At 33.7% G+C, this 21433-nt stretch overlaps 1 protein-coding gene across 3 annotated transcripts in view; it reads right to left on the reverse strand.

The window, feature by feature from the left end:
- KLHL4 (kelch like family member 4) overlaps positions 1–21433 on the reverse strand; it is a 169481-nt gene that overhangs the window by 34374 nt on the left and 113674 nt on the right. For all 3 annotated transcript variants that reach the window (XM_032390065.1, XM_032390067.1, XM_032390066.1), the window contains 3 exons: positions 11385–11609; positions 9606–9768; positions 6660–6872 (listed from right to left, as the gene is read on the reverse strand). In XM_032390065.1, coding sequence (XP_032245956.1) covers positions 6660–6872; positions 9606–9768; positions 11385–11609 — 601 coding nt within the window. The remainder of the gene's footprint in view (positions 1–6659; positions 6873–9605; positions 9769–11384; positions 11610–21433) is intronic.

Raw genomic sequence — 21433 nt, forward strand, 5'->3', positions numbered from 1 at the left:
CACACACACACACACACACACACACACACACACACACACACACACACTAGAATATTGTGGAGCCAAAAAAACCCCAAAAAACAAAAACAAATGAACGAGACTGTGCCATTTGTGAAAACAAGGATGGATTATATTATGCTAAGTGAAATAAGGCAAACTGTGAAAGACAAATAACATATGATTTCACTCATATGTGGAATCTAAGATAAAATGAATAAACAAACAAAAAAAAACAGAGTCATAACTTTAAATATATCCAGGTATGGACTGAATGCCATGGGGATAAAAGTAACAGCATAAGGAATATAATCAATAATATTAAATAGTGTTAGTATTTTAATAGTAATGGTATCTACACTTGTGGTCAGCATATCATGATGTATAAACTTGTTTAATCATTATGTTGTACACCTGAAAATAATATAACATTGTGTGTCAACTACACTCAAATAAAATAATTATTAAAAAAATATCAAGTACCCAAGTAACTACAATTTCACATGAAATGAATCCCTTAATGCAAAAACATAAGAAAGAGGGAGCATTAGTACCAATTTTACAGAACAAAGGAGGATTTAAAGAGAGTGTTATGAACAATTGTACACCAATAATTTGCATAACATTTATTAAATGGGCACATTTTTAGAAATACACAACCTACCAATTTTAAACCATCATGAAACAGAAAATCTGAACAGAGCTATAATTTTAAGAAGATGTGGTCTCCTCACAAAGTAATCAAAAGTATCCACCAAAGGAAAGCTGAGGGCCACATGATTTATTGGTCAGTTTTTCCTAACATTTAGAGAATTAACACCAATCCTCTCATCTTCTTCCAAATACTGAAGAAGTAATTCTTCTAAGCTTATTTTATCAGGTAAGCATTACACTGACATCAAAGCCAAAAAATTTCAATGTAATACTAGCAAACAATTCAGCAGCATTATTAAAATGATAAGACACAATAGTAAAGTGAGATTTATTCCTGGAATACAAGGGTAATCATATGAAAACCAATCAATTGACACATTGGCAGAATGAAGGGGAAGGTAATACACGTGAGCATCTCAACTGATGCAGATAAAAGTACGTGACAAAATCCATCATATTTTTATGATGAAAACACTGACCAAATTAGGAATAGAAAAAAGCTGCATCAACATAATGAAGACCTTATATGGGAAACACAGGGCTAACATCATACTCAGTGGTGAAAGACTGAAGACTTTTCTTTAAGATAAGGAACAAGATAAGGATGACAATTTTACCATCTCTATTCAATATAGTACTGAAACTCCCAAGTCAGAGCAATTAGGCAAGAAAAATAGGTAAAATGCATCTGCAGTGGAAAGAAGAATCTAGACAACAATAAATAGATATCTCATGTTCCTGGATTAGAAAACTCAATGTTAAGATGGCAATATCACCCAAGTGATCTACAGATTCAGTGCAATCTCTAACATAAAGCCAACATTTTTTTGCAGTGATAAAATAATCCGTTGTAAATCCATATAAAATCTCTCTTTCCTTTTGCTTCTTTGTTTTGTTTCTTAAATTCAACATATGAGTGAAATCATATGGTATTTGTCTTTCTCTTACTGACTTATTTCACTTAGCATACTACTTTCTAACTCCATCCATGTTGTTGCAAATGACAATCCATATGAAATCTCTAATATATAATTGAGTATATATATAATTTATATAATTATGTAATATATAATTGATTTTATATATATGTAATTTATATAATAAATATATATGTAATTTATATAATTACATAATATTTAATTGGTTTTATATAAATCCATTACTTGACTAATCATTAGGGAAACTCAAATTTCATCCACAAAGAGATACCCCTTCAAATACATTGGGATAACTATTAAAAATAAAAAACAAAAAAGAAAATAATAAGTGTTGATGATGTGCAGAAATTGGAACACTTTCGCTTCGATGGGAATATAAAATCATGCAGCTGCTATGGGAAACAGTATGTAGGCTCCTCAAAAATTTATTTATTTATTTATTTATTTTTTATTTTTTTTTTTTAAAGATTTTATTTATTTATTTGAGAGAGAGAGAATGAGAGAGAGAGCACATTAGAGGGGGGAGGGTCAGAGGGAGGAGCAGACTCCCCGCAGAGCAGGGAGCCCGACGCGGGACTCGATCCCGGGACTCCAGGATCATGACTTGAGCCGAAGGCAGTCGCTTAACCAACTGAGCCACCCAGGCGCCCAGCTCCTCAAAAATTTAAAAGTACCATTAACATTTAATAATTTCACTTCTTAGTATATACCCAAAAGTATTGAAACAAAGTTTCAACCAGATATTTGTACACATATATTCATAGCAGCAATATTCACAGTAACCAAAAGGTGGAAGCAAACCAATTGTTCACCAATGAATGAAAGAATAAACAAAACACGGTATGTACATATAATGTAATATTGTTAAACTTTAAAAGGAAAGGACATTCTGACAAATGGTATAGCATGGATGAATTTTGAAGAATTATGCTCTAAGTAAAATGTACCAGTCACAAAAGGGTAACTACTTATGATTCCGCTTTTATGACGTACTTAGAGTTGTCAAATTCATAGAAACAGAAAATAAAGTGGTGGTGGCCAGTGGCTGAGGTGAGGGAGGAATGGTGTTTTTTTTGGTTTAATGAGTACAGTTTCAGTTTGAGGAGACAAAAGAAAAAGATCTGGATATGAATGATTGGTAATGTTTTCACAACAATGTGAATGTACTTAATGCCACTAAATTTCATGTTTGAGAGTGGTTAAATGGTAAATTTTATGTTATGTAAAAATAACCTAGCATAAGGAAAAGGTGATCAACTATTACTTTGCTAACTATGGGGAGAACTAGTGTGGATAATCTTAGCATCACATATATTTAGCTATAATACATTAAATATTTGAGGCAGTGATTGACTTTGTTTATATTTTTTTTTTTTTTTTTTTTTTTTTTTTTTTGGCGTCTCTTAAGAACCAATCTTAGGAGAAGCATCTCAAAGATACGCTGAATAGCAGGAAGCCAGTCACTTAGGATTAAACTTTTTTTTATTAAGTTTTTTGTTTTAATCCCAGTAAAATTAACATACAGTGTTATATTAGTTTCAGGTGTACAATATATTGATTCAACAATTCTATACATTACTCAGTGCTCATCATGAGAAGTTTACTCTTTAATCCCCATCATATATTTCATCCATCCTCCCACTCATCTGCCCTCTGGTAATCGTCAGTTTATTCTCTATATTTAAGAGTCTGATTTTAGGTTTCTCTCTCTCGCTCTCATGCTCTCTTTCCTTTTGCTTCTTTGTTTCGTTTCTTAAATTCAAAATATGATTGAAGTCATATGGTATGTGTCTTTCTCTGACTTATTTCACTTAGCATAATACTCTCTAGCTCCATCCATGTTGTTGCAAGTGGAAAGATGTCATTCTTTTTTATGGCTGAATAATATTCAATGGTACATATATACTACATATTAATTATCCATTCATCTGGCGATGGACACTTGGGCTACTTCCATAATTTGGTTATTGTAAATTATGCTCCAATAAGCATGTGCATCTATTCCTTTCAAGTTTTTTGGTATTATTTTGGGTAAATACCCAGTACTGCAGTTACTGAATCATAAGGTAGTTATATTTTTAACTTTTAGAGGAACCTCCATTCTATCTTCCATGGTAGTGGCACCCTTTTGCATTCCCACTGACAATGCAAGAAGGTTCCTTTTCCACCACATCCTCTCAAACACTTCTTTCTCCTATTGTTGAGTTTAGCCATTCAGACCAGCCATTCAAACCAGATGTGATATCTCATTGTAGTTTTGACTTGCATTTCCGTGATAATGAGTGATGTTGAGAGTCTTTTCATGTGTCTCTTGGCCATCTGAATGTTTTTGTTTCTGTTTTTTGAAAAAAATCTATTCATCTGTATGTTTTCTTTGGAGAACTGTCTGTTCATGCCTTCTGCCATTTTTTAAATTGGATTATTTGGGGTATTTTTGCTGTTGAGTTCTATGAGTTCTTTGTATATTTTGGATACTAACCTTTTATCAGATATGTTGTTTGCAAATATCTTCCTTCAGTAGTTTGCCTTGTAGTTTTGTTGATTGATTCATTTGTTGTGCAGAAGATTTTTATTTTCATGTAGTCCCAACAGTTTATTTTTGCTTTTGTTTCCCTTGCTTCAGAAGACATATATACAAAAATGTTGCTAAGGCTGATATCACAGAAATTACTGCCTGTGCTCTTTTCTAGAATTTTTATGGTCTCATGTCTAACATTTAGGTTCTTAATCCATTTTCAGTTTATTTTTGTGTATGGTGTAAGAAAGTGGTCCAGTTTCATTGTTTTGCATGTTTCTATCTAGTTCTCCCAACATCATTTGTTGAAGAGATTGTCTTATTTCCATTGGATATTCTTTCTTGCTTTGTCGAGGATTAGTTGACGATAGAGTTGTGGGTTCATTTCTGGGTTCTCTGTACTGTTGCATTGATCTATGAGTCTATTTTTGTACCAGTACCATACTTTTTTGATCACTACAGCTCTGTAATATAACTTGAAACCTGGAATTGCGATGCCTCCAGCTTTGCTTTTCTTTTTCAAGATTGCTTTGGTTATTTGGGGTCTTTTTTGGTTCCATATGAATTTTAGGGTTGTTTGTTCTAGCTTTGTGAAAAAAATGTTGTTGGTATTTTGATAAGGACTGCATTAAATGTGTAGATTGCCTTGGGTAGTATACACATTTTAACAATGTTTGTTCTTCCAATCTTTGAGCATGGCATGCCTTTCCATTTTTGGTGTCATCTTCAATTTCTTTAATCAGTGTTTTATGGTTTTCAGAGAACAGGACTTTCACCTCTTTGGTTGAGTTCTTTTTTTCTAGATATTTTATTGCTTTTGTATAATTGTAAATGGGACTGTTTTCTTCTCTTTCTGCTCTTTAATTATTAGTATATAGAAATAGAACAGATTTCTGTACATTGATTTTGTATCCTGAGACTTTACTGAATTCATTTATTAGTTCTAGTAGATTATTTTTTGTTGGAGTCTTTAGGATTTTCTAGGTATAGTATCATGTTATCTTCAAATAGTGGAAGTTTGACTTCTTCCTTGCTTATTTGGATGCCTTTTATTATTTATTTATTTATTTATTTATTTATTTATTTATTTATTTTCTCTGATTGCTGTGGCTTAGACTTCCAGTACTGTGTTGAATAAAAGTGGTGAGAGTGGATATCCTTGTCCTGTTCCTGATCTTAGAGGAAAAACTCTCAATTTTTCCCCATTATGTATGTTAGCTGCTGTTGCTGGTTTTTCATATATATGACCTTTATTATGTTGAAGTATGTTCCTTCTAATCTCCTTTTTGAGTTTTTATTTTTATTATGAATGGATGTTGTACTTTTTCTGCATCAATTTAAATGATCATATGGTTTTAATATGATTAACCTTTTTAAAAAACCTACCACAGATCAATTATTTCCTATAAGAAACAGAGTATTAGTGTTATCAATTATGATTCAGTGGTATGTTTCTCAGAAGAAAACATATAATATTCATATTTGTCCCTTTAGTCTTTTCTTCCCAAATTCTATCCTCTATATCACTGTTAGATCAATTTCCCTTAAATAGTTTTCTTTGTGATATTCCACTCCCCTTAAATTTAATTGTCCCTTCACTACAAGTTAAAATCCAAAAGCTTCCACTTTGACATTTCAGGCTATCAAATGATCTGGTACTTATTTGTGTTTTGAATTGTCCTCCCAAATTACATTTCAACCTAAAGTCTCTGCTTTTATCTACAAATCTATCTCCTTTATATCCATGGTTTGGATTGTGAATTTTTCTAGACCTGAAATTCCCTTCATTATATTGTGTATATACAAAGTACAAATTCTACTTCCTCCATGAATTTTTTGAGGACATCATCCCATACTGATCTCCATCTTCTGAATTCTGATAACCTTATTAATTGCAAATTTGTCACTTGGCCTTAAGTTAATATCTTTTAACTATTATATATAAATATATATTATCTATTATATATATATATATATATATATTATATACACTCTTGAAGAGAATGTGAATATTATAACTACAAATCATGTGAATGAGTTACTGAACAAGCCTATCACACTTTATCCAAACAAATGTCTCCCATTTAAAGAAGTTACCTTTAGAAAATCAAATACTTAATAAAATAGAGTTATTGTTCAAAATATAATTAGCATCTCTTTTTGGGAATTCTTTCTGTATAGCTTTCATCCTTTGGGGACTAATAGAATTTTTGAAATAGTAAAGTCATATTGATTTGAGATGGTGAATAGTTTGAGTGATATAGTTTGGCATTAAATTTCTTTATTCTTGCATCCCTTTTATTTCATTATTTTATATGGTGATTTTCAAACAATAAAAGAATATTTAAAAAATATATTTCTTATGATACACCTAAAATACATTAGAAGAATTTCTTCAAAATATTTTGAGCCTAGGAGTAAGTGTGCAATTTCACAAAAAAAAATTAATCCTCTGAAAAGATTAACACTTATTTGGGAGACAACTTTCTAGTAGCCTAAAAATCTTTCTCATTTCTGAAAAAAAATACATACATAAATAAATAGAAATATTTTACCGTTCCACACAGCCAGAAAGCCTGGAGCAATGGCTAGAAGCAGGGGCATCATGACCCCCAGCAACATATAAGAATCCATTGTATGCTGCAACTCCCACACCTCCACGTCTTTTGGACATTGAAGCACACAGACTCCACTTGTTAGTGTGTGGGTCAAAGTATTCCATTGATTTGAGGCAGGAACTTCCATCACGACCACCAATAGCATATAGTCTAGGAAAAAAGAGCAGAAGTGTGTGTGTGTGTGTGTGTGTGTGCGCGCGTGTGTGTGTATAAAATGCTTTCAATTTGTGCATCGAATAAATGTAAAAACACCTTGTACAAAGCATTCAAGTTTATGACTATATGTTCTACTCCCTTAGTATTTTGTAGTGGATGCCCTCAGTTTGTGAATGGATAGTTACCTAAAGGCATTTTTCAAGGTCTAATCTACTCCAAACCTCCCAGGCTTTATCATTTTTGTGAAAGTTTGACACAATGGACTAAAACATTCCATGAGAAATGAAGACAGAGAGAGAAAGGAGATATCAAAAGCATTGGCAGTATTTGTCAATGCCTCAATAAACCTGGAAATTAAAATATAAAAAGGGTAGGTAGGATGTTTCCAAAGACTAACTCCAGCAACCTTATGATTTTGGCTAGGTTCAACTGCATAGCATTAAAATCCCTTTTATCTTTATGAACTGTTTTACTTAGTATTAAAAACATTTGTCATGAAATAAGTCAATCAGAGAAAGACATGTATCATATGATCTCACTGATATGAGGAATTCTTAATCTCAAGAAACAAACTGAGGGTTGCTGGAGTGGTGGGGGGTGGGAGGGATGGGGTGGCTGGGCGATAGACATTGGGGAGGGTATGTGCTATGGTGAGTGCTGTGAATTGTGCAAAACTGTTGAATCACAGATCTGTACCTCTGAAACAAATAATATATTGTATGTTTAAAAAAAAGAAGATAACAGGAAGGGAAAAATGAAGGGGGGGAATCGGAGGGGGAGATGAACCATGAGAGACTAGACTCTGAGAAACAAACTGAGGGTTCTAGAGGGGAGGGTGTGGGGGGATGGGTTAGCCTGGTGATGGGTATTAAAGAGGGCATGTTCTGCATGGAACACTGGGTGTTATACGCAAACAATGAATCATGGAACACTACATCAAAAACTAATGATGTAATGTATGGTGATTAACATAACATAATAAAATAAAATAAAATAAAATATATTAAAAAAAATTTGTCATTAAGGAGACTAACTTAATAAACGACTAAGGGAATAAGATAGAATCAACAAACTGGATTTTTTCCTAAGAAGATATATTAGCTATCCCATTTCTTCCATAAATTTTAGAATGCCAATTCTTATGATGAGCAGTATTTTTAATCTAATTTAAATTAATCCTGCATCAATAAAAAACATAAACATTTACTAAACCATATGTTTATAATTGCCCTTCATGCTCAGTTGTGAATAATAGCATGTCAGTAAAACATAATTAAATTAGTCAAATTTGATGATTTCAGTCTGTTCTGTAATAAGTAGGAGACTGTTCCCAAGTCACCTGATATTGAGATCAGGCCAAAGATAATCAGATTTAGGAGTATTTTAAGCTCTAAGACACTGTAAGACTGGGTATCCTCTTAATAGACATTTACTACTTCATGCACAAGGTGATATAAACCATCTTTGTTGAAATTTCCCAGTTGTATGATGAAATGTTGACTTTATATACAGTCAGTACAGACACACAAGGCTGTCTCCTGCCACTGATCAATTCTGGTGTCTGAAATTGTGATCATTAAAGTCTCTCCTATATGCTGGTCATTGTTTCTAAAGGCCTCTTGTTAGAAATGGCATAATTGCCTTGAAGAAGTAACAATTCAAAGATCTTAGCAACCTTTAATGCCATTGGGTTTTAATATATTACCTTGCTGTCATAGGCAAGTGATCAGGAAGGGGGAAAGATTCAGAAAGATAAGACTCGGTGTAATTATAGAGTTGGGAACCCTGAACACTCAGGACAGTGAATGATAAAGAACACAAAGACTTGCCCTATTACAAAACTAACCAGTTTTTGTTTTTTGTTTTTTTTTTTTTTTTTTTTAATTTATTTGACAGAGAGAGAGACACAGCGAGAGAGGGAACACAAGCAGGGGGAGTGGGAGAGGGAGAAGCAGGCTTCCCGCTGAGCAGGGAGCCCGATGCGGGGCTCGATCCCAGGATCCTGAGATAATGACCTGAGCCGAAGGCAGACACTTAACGACTGAGCCACCCAGGCGCCCCCAAAACTAACCAGTTTTAATAAGAATAAGTCATGATGCAAAAAATGGTAACTTCTTGAAGGCAAAATTGGAACTTCTTTGCCTATAAAAGTGCTTCTCAAATTTAATGTGCTCACAAGTCACTTGAGGATATTTTTTAAATGCCAATTCTGATTCAAGAAGTCTAGGGTGGGGCTAAAATTCAGCATTTCTTTTTTTTTTTTTTTTTAAAGATTTTATTTATTTGACAGAGAGAGAGACAGCCAGAGAGAGAACACAGGCAGGGAGAGCAGGAGAGGGAGAAGCAGGCTTCCTGCAGAGCAGGGAGCCTGATGCGGGGCTTGATCCCAGGACCATGGGATCATGACCTGAGCCGAAGGCAGATGCTTAACCATCTGAGCCACCCAGGCACCCCATCAGCATTTCTAAATAGATCTAAGGTAATGCTGATGCTGCTGGTCCAAGGACTATGCTTGAGTAGCAAGGCAAGACAGAATATTTAATTAAATGTTCATTTTAGACAAGCATTTTCCATGTAATGAAGGGAAAGTTCCAACAAAGGACTTATATTACTGATTACTACGATGTCCTGGTCATTGAGAATGCTTATTGATTGATGGATCACATCACTGAAGTGTTGTACCACATGACCTGGGAGTAAAGAGCATTCATATTTGGGTTTACTCACTTATTGTTTAATGCAACAACACCAACTGTGCTTCTAGGAGTTGACATACTGGCCACATAATTCCATTGACGTCCCTCAGGGTCCCATCTTTCTACGGTATTTAGATAACTCCATCCATCATGACCACCGACAGCATACATGGGTCCTTCAAGCGTGGTTACACCTAAGAGATAAAAATAACATGAGGTCTCACCTAGGTATACCACACATAATGATTTTTTTTTTTCATTTTGCAAGCAACTGGCTGTTTAAAAAATTGTTTTTGTTTCTTAAATGGTTTTGTGTATACATTATAATTTACTAATCTTGATATGAAATTAAACATGGTCTCTCAACCCTAGGAAATTTTCAGGCATAGTTACTGTATAATGGCAGGGTGTCATTGTTGTAATACTGAAGTTAATGGAAGTAGTGGAACACACCATTTCTAGGGATGTAATAGAAAATGCAAACTATTTTTTCTGGCATAATTTCAACATCATTTTTTATATGTAAGGGATAGATGAGACATCTATACCGAATCTTAGATAATTCTTAGTTTATTCATAGTTTATTCATAGGTTAGCTGTAGTAGGTCTTTTTAACCCCTGCTTTTTATTATTGTGATAAAAAAATTCACATGAGATAACCAAATAAACAGGGATTTTTGAGGTTTAGTTAGAAATTTGTTCCATTACATACTATGAATTGCCCCTATCTAACTGCTTCTCTGGGAATTCACATAATTAGCCTTTTCCCACCACCTTCTTCACCATCTCAATTAGCATCTCAGTGGTATAACTTCATCACTTCTACCTTCTTAGTAATATCAATTAGATTTTAAAAACTTGCTATGATTTCTCTGTAAGATGTTTTCTAAGCAATGTCTAGGAATCACACTGACACAACTGAGCTGAATAATTATATAGTTTATCATTTGACATGGACACTTTTTTAGATAATGTGGGAAAAAAGACAATACCTGCCACTTTTTAGATGTGTAAGTCAGTTCTTAAAAAAATAAGGCAATTATTATGCTTTTTAAACAAACTCTAAGATATTGAAAATTTATGGAGTCTACCATGAAGAAAGATTTACCCTGACAAATATTCAGGAGAATCAAAGTTCCCAGCTGTTTCAGAAGTCTCCACTTCATCTTTCTTAAACTTCTTGGGAGTCTCTAGCTTAAGTATAACTTAGAGTTGCTCTCAATCAAAGCAGTTTTTTCTAAATATCCTTGCTTTGGACCTGCGTCCCAAGCCTTTTGCTGAAATATAGATTTGCCTCTTATGGGAAGGGACAAAGTTCATCAAATTAGAAACACAATGTCTTTCCATCATCAAGTGCTTTTTTTTTTCCTAAATTTAGTTTAGAAGAAAACTCCCTATTGTAGTTTTATGTTCCTCAATGATGTATTCCTTCCAAAACTTTTTATTCTTCCTAAAGTGGTACCCTTTTAAAATACATTTGAAGGGAGGCAGGATTAACAAGTATGACATCTGAAACAAGAAAAAAGTGTTTCACACGTTTTTACCATTTGATTCAGCTTTTCAACATTTTGGAGACATTTTGACTAAGGGTTTGGCTAAATCCCAATAATGTGCATTCATGATGAGCACTGGGTGATGTATGGAATTGTTGAATCACTATATGGTACACCTGAAACTTATATAATACTGTATGTTAATTATACTGGAGTTAAAATAAAATAAAATCTCAATAATGTACAGCTGTATTAAATTTTTAAAAAGATATACTAATGATCCATTCTTTAGAAACTATGTAACATTAAGCTCTTACCTAAGCCATGCCTATGTGTTGACATGGGAGGCATCACAGTCCAGATTTTGCCAACTGGATTAAAACATTCCACAGTATTCAAAGTTTTTAAACCATCTCTTCCTCCCACGACATAGAGCTTATTATCAATAACTGCAACTCCAAACTGAAGCCTACGGCCACTCATGGTGCCAATATGTAGCCAGCTGTTGGTTCTGAGATCGTATTTTTCAATTGTAGTGGTACCTTTTAAAGGGATATTAAAAAATGGAAACTGCTTATATAAAAATTTTAGTTGGCATCATTCACATTATATTTATGTACCTATAATTTATAGCATAGAATCAGTGATTGCAACTCAAATTAAAGTACCCAACGATTCTCTAACCTGGTTGACAAGGCAAAGGTAATATTTTGCTACCATCGGATCCAAATGGAAGAGTCAGAATAAAACAGTTCATTTAACGTATATAGTTTGTATACTTGTAACGGTTTCTTTGGCTATAATATGCTACTAGTAGTACTAACACAGGTGTCAACATGATAATTTGAATCTATTACCAACTCTTTACACATCCATCATTATTTTAATTACCTATGGTCATTCAATATATGAATTTATGTCCTTTTATTCTACTCAGTTGTGTGTGTGTTGATTTAAAATACAAGTGACTAAAGAAACAGGAATGAAAATTCCTTTTAAAAGGGCCTTTGGTGTTGATTCATACAATTTTCCATGACAGTAAAATGAAGGATTATAATTAAAAATAGATTAAGATTATTTATAATTATTTATTATATTTAAGAATTTAGTTCTGAGATATTACCTACTTTATGTGTTAATAAAAGTTCATTTTCTACTCAACTAGTAAAATGTTAATTTTGCTACCATAGTATACTGTCACTACTGCCATAGTAAATTGCCACTACTTCGTAATAAATTGATAATTTTTGCATCCATGTTCATCAGTAATATTGGCCTGCAGTTATCTTTTTTAGTGGAGTCTTTACCTGGTTTTGGTATCAGGGTAATTCTGGTCTCATACAATGAATTAGAAAGTTTTCCTTCCTTTTCTATTTTTTGGAATAGTTTGAGAAGAATAGGTACTAAATCTTCTTTAAATGTTTGGCAGAATTACCCTATGAAGCCATGAAGCCCTGGACTTCTGTTTACTGAGAGACTTCTGAATACTGATTTAATTTCTTTGCTGGTTATCGGTCTATTCAAGTTTTCTATTTCTATTTTGGTAGTTTATATGTTTCTAGAAATTTATCCATTTCTTCTAGGTTGTCCAATTTGTTGGTATATAATTTTTCATAATATTCTCTTATAATTGTTTGTATTTCTGTGGTGTTGGTTATTTGTCCTCTCTCATTTTTTATTTTATTTATTTGGGGTCTTTCTCTTTTCTTTTTGATAAGTCTGGCCAGACATTTATCAATTTTATTTTTTTATTTTTTGAAACAACTAGCTCCTGGTTTCACTGATCTGTTCTATTTTTTCTTAGTTTCTATATCATTTATTTCTGCTGCAATCTTCATTATTTCCTCCCTTCTGCTGGCTTATGTTTCATTTGTTCTTATTTTTCTAGCTCCTTTAGTACATAATAAATTGTCATTTCTGTGAGCAATGCTTTTTTACCAGTCATTCAGAATAGCTGCTGCTATTTTTTAGTAAAAGTTGATTTTGCACAAGGAAGTTTCTGACTAATAACCAAGGTAGGAAATAAAGATTTATTATTCACACATATAGTGTACTTAAGACTGCTTTTGGCAGATTTACGGAATTTCATCACAAATGCATAGAGCCAACCATTGGAATAAGCGAAAAACACTTCTCAGTTGTTATTCTACTGGGCAACTTGTGGAGAAAATATAATTCATTAGTTATGATGAAAATATGTTTACATCTGAACTGTATCCACTGACCAATTATAATGCTATGGTATGAGATCATACCAAGTCAAAATTTAAGCAAAGTATATTGTATCTATGGCTGCTTCTGAAAGTTTTTCTATGTATATTAGCTTAGTGAAGATAGTGTTTATTTCTTTTCTGTAGTTTTAGATCTTTTCTGATGAATATTGCACTGTAAGTATTTATGTCTCAAGAGTTTGGATTTTCACAATAAAAACTTGTGTATATACAGATACTCATTATCCTTTATCTTTAATACCTCCATCTTTCACTGATAAGATGGATTTGGCTGAATGCTGATTTACAGATCAACAATTGCTCTATTGACTACATTTACTACTGAAAGATCAAATAACACCACTTAGAAGAATATCCTTTCTACACTAAGTATCTCTGGATGATCCTGTTAAAACTGGAATATCTACAAACACGCATCAACTTTCATTCTGTCAACCAGCCCATTTTTTTCTGAACTTTTTCAGATCTTTCTACTTCCTCATTCCAATCTTCCCAAATCTGTCTTCCTACCCACTTCTTCCTATTTTAACCTTTTATTTCAAACTCTTTTCATTAGTGGAAGTAAATAAAAAGCGAATTTAGATTGGGAAATGAAGACTAGGCTGATCTACTTACTAAAATTATAGAAATATTAATAGTGAAGTAGTCAGGAAATTGTACAAAGGTACATTAATCAAGTGCATACAGAAGATTTACACTGAAATAATGTAGAAGTCTGTTTTATGCCAAGTTAGTTTTTTTTTTTCTGGGCATTAGATGAAATATAGAAGATTAATATATCCCACATCTCTTATTTTTGTCTATGAACATATATAACTGGTAGTTCTATATCTTGAATTCTGAAGATTTCTTCAGCCCATTTACCTACCTCCACTATTGCTTCAACTAATCAAAATGTAAATCTCGTAGCTGGCCTACTATGTCAGCTCTACATTTGATGGGAAAACTTAAATTAGATTTTTTTTTTTTTTACTGACGTCTCTCCTTAGGACTCATTTTATGATGTTTCTGTGTATAAAAATCTCCTTCCCTAAAACGTTGCAAATATTGTTTCTCAATTCATCTCTAAGCTCCTATTCGACCCTCATTTATGATCTGGTCAAGAGGAAACAAAACCAACCTAACGTAGTATTGTTCAGAACATGATAGCTCCTATAGCTGTGAATATATCTGATTTAGCGATTTTGTCCATCTATTTTTTTTTTTTTTTAGTGTTCCATGATTAATTGTTTGCGTATAACACCCAGTGCTCCATGCAGAACGTGCCCTCTTTAATACCCATCACCAGGCTAACCCATTCCCCCACCCCCCTCCTCTCTAGAACCCTCAGTTTGTTTTTCAGAGTCCATAGTCTCTCATGGTTCGTCTCCCCCTCCGATTTCCCCCCCTTCATTCTTCCCCTCCTGCTATCTTCTTCTTCTTCTTTTTTTTTTAACATATAATGTAGTATTTGTTTCAGAGGTACAGGTCTGTGATTCAACACTCTTACACAATTCACAGTGCTCACCATAGCACATACCCTCCCCAATGTCTATCACCCAGCCACCCCATCCCTCCCATCCCCCCACCACTCTAGCAACCCTCAGTTTGTTTCCTGAGATTAAGAATTCCTCATATCAGTGAGATCATATGATACATGTCTTTCTCTGATTGACTTATTTCGCTCAGCATAATACCCTCCAGTTCCATCTACGTCATTGCAAATATATATACAATGGATTATGCAGCTGTCAAAAGGAATGGAATCTTTCCATCTATTTTTAAAATGATCTAAAAATAACTATATTAGCCTCCCATTTATCCCATGCCATACTGCCTCTCAGAATTCATTGTTTTTAATAAATGAAAAGTTACTGCATACCTTTATGTACAAAAGCCCAAAGTTTACCATTTGACCATTTTGTAAATTTTGACTCTGTGATCATACAACTTTCTGATGATTCTTTTAATATACATGGTAGGAGTTACAGTTAGCCCCAGCCACTTGTGTGATGCCTATATCTACCAACTAATTCCAAGTTAACTGTATGAGTCAAAAAGAAAATTAAGGACAGAAGAAGTACTGCATTTCCTAGACATCAAAAGGGGAAAATTCAGAAAATATCTTTAAAAAACGAAATAATGCACTCTAAGAAAAAACACACATATTGAAATTATTTTTATAGTTTTATGAAAGAATGGAAATGTAATACTGATTTATATAGATAAATGTTACCCCTTTAATGTTTTGTTATACTTAAGGTTATTTTTCTTTCTTTTCTTTCTTGGCCCTAAGTGCTCAACCTCATTTTTCTATAGATTCTAAGACCCTTAAAAAGAGAGGTCAGTTTTTGTTGTTTTGCTCTTTCTTCTAAAATAGTGGCAGTATAGCAAAAAGGAACATATAATTTAAGTAAGAATTCCACTTTCAGTCTTTCTAGATGCTTGTCCTTGGGTTGGCTATGTAACCTTAAGAGCCTCAGTTTCCTAATCTGCAAAACTGCAATACTATCTTATAGCATTATTGTGAGGATTAGAAATTATGTTTGCAAAATGCCAATGAAGGATGAGGAACTCAAAAATAGTTGTTTTTTACTATTATTGTAGTTGTCTGCAACTTCCCATAGGGCCTTTTTCTTCTCCATACACTAGGTACTCATGAAGTCTCAAATGAAACTTAGTTCCTTCCATATGAAACCGTGGTAATAGAGTCAAGGGGATTATAGGTTCACATTTCAGTCATTCTTAAAAAAACTGATAAGGAACTGTAGATACTTATTACTATTTTTTGTAACACATTCATTTTTTAATATAACTTAAACAACAGGAGCTGAAAAATAACAAAAATAGGGAACAAACAAAAAAAAAACTACAAAGTGTTCCATTTTTTTCATTTTGCAGGTTAAACTATTATTTTTAATTAGAAACTAAGGATAACTATGCTTGCATTTTCTATGTAGTTCCCTTTAAATTTAAATATCAAACTAGACACCTTTTAAAGTGTTGTTAATATTCATTCTATTCAACAAAATGTAATAAAATATCAAGTTACCAGACTCGCAATTAATTATAGGATCTCATGGCATTTGTTATTTTCTGAAGAGCATTAGTTCTGTGAAGTTACTTTGCTACTTTATAAATAATTGCATTTACGAGCTTTTGTTTTATAGGTTTATGATTAATTAGCAAATTTCTTATATCGTCTTTCAGTTTCTAATTATACATATCAGAAGAAAGAATTGGTTTCCAGTGGCACAGAATTTTTTTTTAAGATTTTATTTATTTATTTGACAGAGAGAGACAGTGAGAGAGGGAACACAAGCAGGCAGAGTGGGAGAGGGAGAAGCAGGCTCCCCGCTGAGCAGAGAGCCCAATGCGGGGCTTGATCCCAGGACACTGGGATCATGATCTGAGCTGAAGGCAGACGCTTAACGACTGAGCCACCCAGGCGCCCCTCCAGTGGCACAGAATTTTGACTTTTGCATTATTTTCTATAAGGTATCAAATAACATTTCTATGCATGATTTAGCAGATTTTAAGTAGGTTGATTTTAATTTCTACACAACCCATATCTTAATTACAAAATTCTTGCCTCATTGTCTTGGAAACGTGGGTCTATAGACTAAGAAATCAAGTCAAAAAAGGCAGAGATATAGAAAAATGGGTTCTCAGAAGGGTTCAGAGTAGACATGATGGCCTCAGAAAGTTGTCCCTATTCCCTTTGATAAAATTCTTATGTAAAATCATTACTTCTTTCCAGGTTTAAATTGCTGACCTTGTTATCAATGTTAACAGCATTCCAATTGGTCTTAAGGTTTAACTTACTTCAAGCTATGCACTCCTGGTTTGCTGACCTAAGTCTTAAAACTAACCCACTTTCCTTGAGATTCTGCAGATCATTGACCTTGAGGAATGAAGGACCAGACTTTCCCAGAAGATAAGGCCTGGCCACATTTGAAAACAGCTGCCACTGATGTCAACAAGTCTGTTCAAGGTCATGTTAACATACAATGAACTGCCTGAGCACCAGCTTCTCCTGCACATAGCCAGCTATTTCCCACACCTCCCCATTAAAACTCTACGGTTCATCTGGACTGGGAAGATGGTCTTTGGGATATTAGACCAACATCTTCCCAAGTAGCCGGCTTCTTGAATAAAGCAACCTTTCCTTTCCCACATTACTCGTGTCTCAAGTATTGTTTTTCAAGGGGAAAGCAGCCAAACCTGAATTAGGAAATAGTTCTCTGTCTGGTAAGAGATTTTGGTGAGCTAGCCAAGAGTTGTGCTTCCAATTTATCTAGCCCCCTTGGGATTCCTGGGATGGAGCAGTTGGCCAAGACAGGGCCAGGCCTTACCCATTCATTTCCCAAGCCAGTGGCTATGATAGTTGGAGCCATCTGCTTGTGGTTAGTCAACCCTAGGGTGGAGAATTTGAAGGATTTTCCCAAGCATTTGCCCAAACTCCTTTTGTTTCAGGGAGGCTCCCTGTCTTCTCCAACCTGGTGTGGACTGCTTACTTTTGCTTTTTGTTGGTGGAGAAGAAACATGCATCTGTTCAACTGTTTGAGCTGAGATCTAGGATCAAGTCAGTCCACTGACATGCATTCTGGGAGTCTTTTTTCTATGTCATCTGAGCGTTTAGCCATTTGGACCTTTCTGGGTCAATTTGTGGTACCACTGGTAAGAGAAGTGACTCAGAAGTGATTCCATACCAGTCTCTCCTTGAAGGAGAGGAATCTGTCTGTCTCAGAAGCACTTTGTCTGTTTGTCTGATTGTCTGTTTTAGGAATCTGCATAGGAATGGAAGGATTTAGTTTTGTTCCATCTGAGAGCACACTGGAGTGAATTCTGTCTGATGGCATACTTATAGTTATGATTCCATATCTTTAAAAAATGGTATTTTATTGTAACACTTCTTGGCATATGTATGTTTTGAGCTTGAAAGAAAGAGGCCATTAAATGGATCTCTAAATTATTACACTCTTGTAAATTGGAGTTGTTTTGTCAGAGATCAGATAAATGGCATAAAATTCCCTACATTCAGGCTTTTATATTACTTCATAATAAAGATGCTGCACAGAAAGGGACCTAATTGATGGTCCAGAGAGATAAGGAGGACAAAAATCTAAGACACCTGACCTTCCTAATAATCAGAATAATAAAGAAAAGTAGGCGGAATACAGGCAGACACTGGAAATCCTAACTCCATCTGCGCAAGCACTAACACCAGAACCAATGCCCAACCCACTGTCTGCTTTTCCACCTCCACCAGAAAGCTGTAAAGCAAAGGAGAAAAAAAAAAAAAAACAAAAAAACTGTTTTTCAGGAAGGAGAAACAAAAAACGGAGATGGAGGAATGTTAGTCCAAACTCTAAATCTGCCTCTGGCCTTGCCAGTGGCACCCCTGCTGCCTCTTGCTCTGTCTTCCCTCTCCTTCTTTTCTTGTACCACAATGGGTGCCTCTCGCTCAGTGGCTCCTATACCATCCTTGGTGCCTTCAGCACCATTGACTCCTGCTCCTCCTAGCCTCACTACTGAAGAGCAAAAAGTACCCCAAGCTGTTGGGCCACATCCTTATGAGGTTCAAACTGGAGCAACTCCTAAATCAACATGAAGGGGCCCAAGGGCTCCCCTGGACTTAAACTGCTCACTTCAGATTTCTCCACAAGAGGCCCAGATAAAATTGACAGTGGGAAACAAATTAATTGACTTTTTAGTGGACAAGGGTGTAACATATTTGTTATTAAAGCCAATCAAAGTTGATGGTTTAATTAAAATAAACATGTCTTTTGGAGTTATCATCATCAAATATAATACAGATAACTAGCTTTTATTCTACCTGAATGTATTAGTTAAATTCTTGTTGTAACTGTTACAATTTGTCAATAACAATTACTTAAAATAATGATTGATTTTATCTAATGAAGTTTACATGGGTAATTGTTAAGAACAAGTAGGTTGAATAGATTAAAAAAGTGTAAAGGTAAACTTTTAAATAGCTTCCAAAATCTTTGGTAACTTGAAACTTTGAAGTTTTGCTAGGTTAAATAATAAATTGGGTTAAATTCATTGTATGTCCAAATCTTTACAAAATAAGATAAAATGTTAATGTTTTAACATTAATTACTAAATATAGGTTTATCTGATTTTACCTTTTTATTATAGAAAACTAAATATACTTGGATCTGCTAATAAGCATGTCTTATGCTTTATTAAAAAGTTCTATGAAAAAAATCACATTTTATAAAATATATTCATAAATTTGCCAATCTAAAAAATTCTGGTCTAATAGACCATCCACAACTGGTTACTACTTAGTTTTCACTGGAGAAAGGTTTCTGAGAGTTAAAATTTTGATACATGTGATTGAGACAGCTAGAAATGGTAAGGAAAACAACTCTGCATATAGGAAAACAGGAGATATGTAAGAAAGGCATGAGGAATAAAAATACATTTTTGTTGAGGGGAAAAGTAATTTTTCCTAAAATAAGACTGGCTATTTATAGAGAGGTAAGAGTTATGACAAAATTTGAATTATAAAAGCAGTTAGAAAGTTTATGAAGGGAATCTTTGGAAAAAAATACTTATGGTCAGGACTCACTAAGATTGGAATAAATGAATTTTAAAAGAACAGTGATATAAGATTGAAATTTGTTTTTTCTCTAGAAATTGGCTTAACTTTGTTAAAAAGACAAAATTTATTTTATGTTGGTCTGCTCTTAGTAAGAAATTATAAACAAAGTATTTTATTTTTATCTGCACAGAAAAACAAGGTTTCTATGTTTGTTTTTAATTAGGTCTTTGATTACTAAATCTTCTCAATATTAAAGGAACTAAGTTTTGCTAACAACTATGTAAACCTTTATTTTTGCCTTTGGGATCTCTTATTGTCACCTTGGTTAAATAAATAATAAAATATAAATTTTATAGTGATCTATGATCTTATTTAGGCATGTAGTTTAGAATCTTCTGAGGTTCTTAACAAACTTCCTAAAAATTCAAATTCTAAATAAAGTCTTTTTGATTTATTAGTCTTGTTTATTTGGTATGTTAAGTTACACTGGAAGCATTGTCAAACAAATAATGATTAATTTTCTTAGGTTATATTATGTGGGTAAATGTCAGGATGGTTTTAAAAGTTATGTAAAATTCCTAAAATTTTAATATATCTTGGCATAATGTTATCACATGTAATTCTAATTATTAAAATGTTCTGCATCACAGAAATAACTGCATTTCCTTGACAAACACATTATAATAAACTCTTATCAGATTTTTAAACATGGCCGTTTTTGAATCTTTTGTCCCTTGCAATTATTCTGATGTTCTTGCAAAATGCATTTCAGCTTCAAGGAGTTTCCTGAAAAGGACTTTTGACAGATGCAGGTCTGATACTTTTAAGATCATAAAACTAAACTAAGAATTTCCAGAACTAATGGAAAAACTGCATTGAAACAGAGCAAGAATTAATAATATGGGACTAAGTAACTTAAAAAATGATTATATTTTTATAATTCTTATTTAAATCATTGCTGTTTCTCTAATGTTTTCCAAATTTAAGGAAACTTTTTCTCTTAAGATATCTATGACTTACAGAAATTTGGTAAAAATATTATTTTGTAGGAACACCTAGGTGGCTCAGTTGGTTCAATGTCTGCCTTCAGCTCAGGTCATGATCCAAGGGTCCTGGGATCCAGTCCAGCATTGTGCTCCTTGCTCAGCAGGATGCCTACTTCACTCTCTGCCTGCCCCTCCCCCGCTTGTGCTTTTGTTCTCTCTCTCTCTCTGACAAAAATAAATAAATAAAATCTTTAAAAAATATTATTTTGTAAACAAACTGAAGTATTTATTTTTCTTGCTACCTGATCCCTGAAGAATTTGGAAACTCTCAAGGAATATTCTTTCTGTCATGGTAATTATCATTATTTGCATAAATTCAATGAAAATGGGTACTCCTTATAACAAGATACTATTGGAAACAATGGTTATTTTACCAAGGCTTTAAGTGGAATGTCATATTTAAGAAAGACATACATAGCCTCAGATATAACCAGACAGCTTTAAGGAACTAAAGTTGACTGTATGGAGCCAATAAAGACCCTTGGAAATGTTGGCCTGACACATTGCTTACAGAGTTCCCACCAGCCTTACTGGGT

Source organism: Phoca vitulina, unplaced genomic scaffold (assembly GCF_004348235.1).
Source record: "Phoca vitulina isolate PV1807 unplaced genomic scaffold, GSC_HSeal_1.0 scaffold57, whole genome shotgun sequence".
NCBI lineage: Eukaryota > Metazoa > Chordata > Mammalia > Carnivora > Phocidae > Phoca > Phoca vitulina.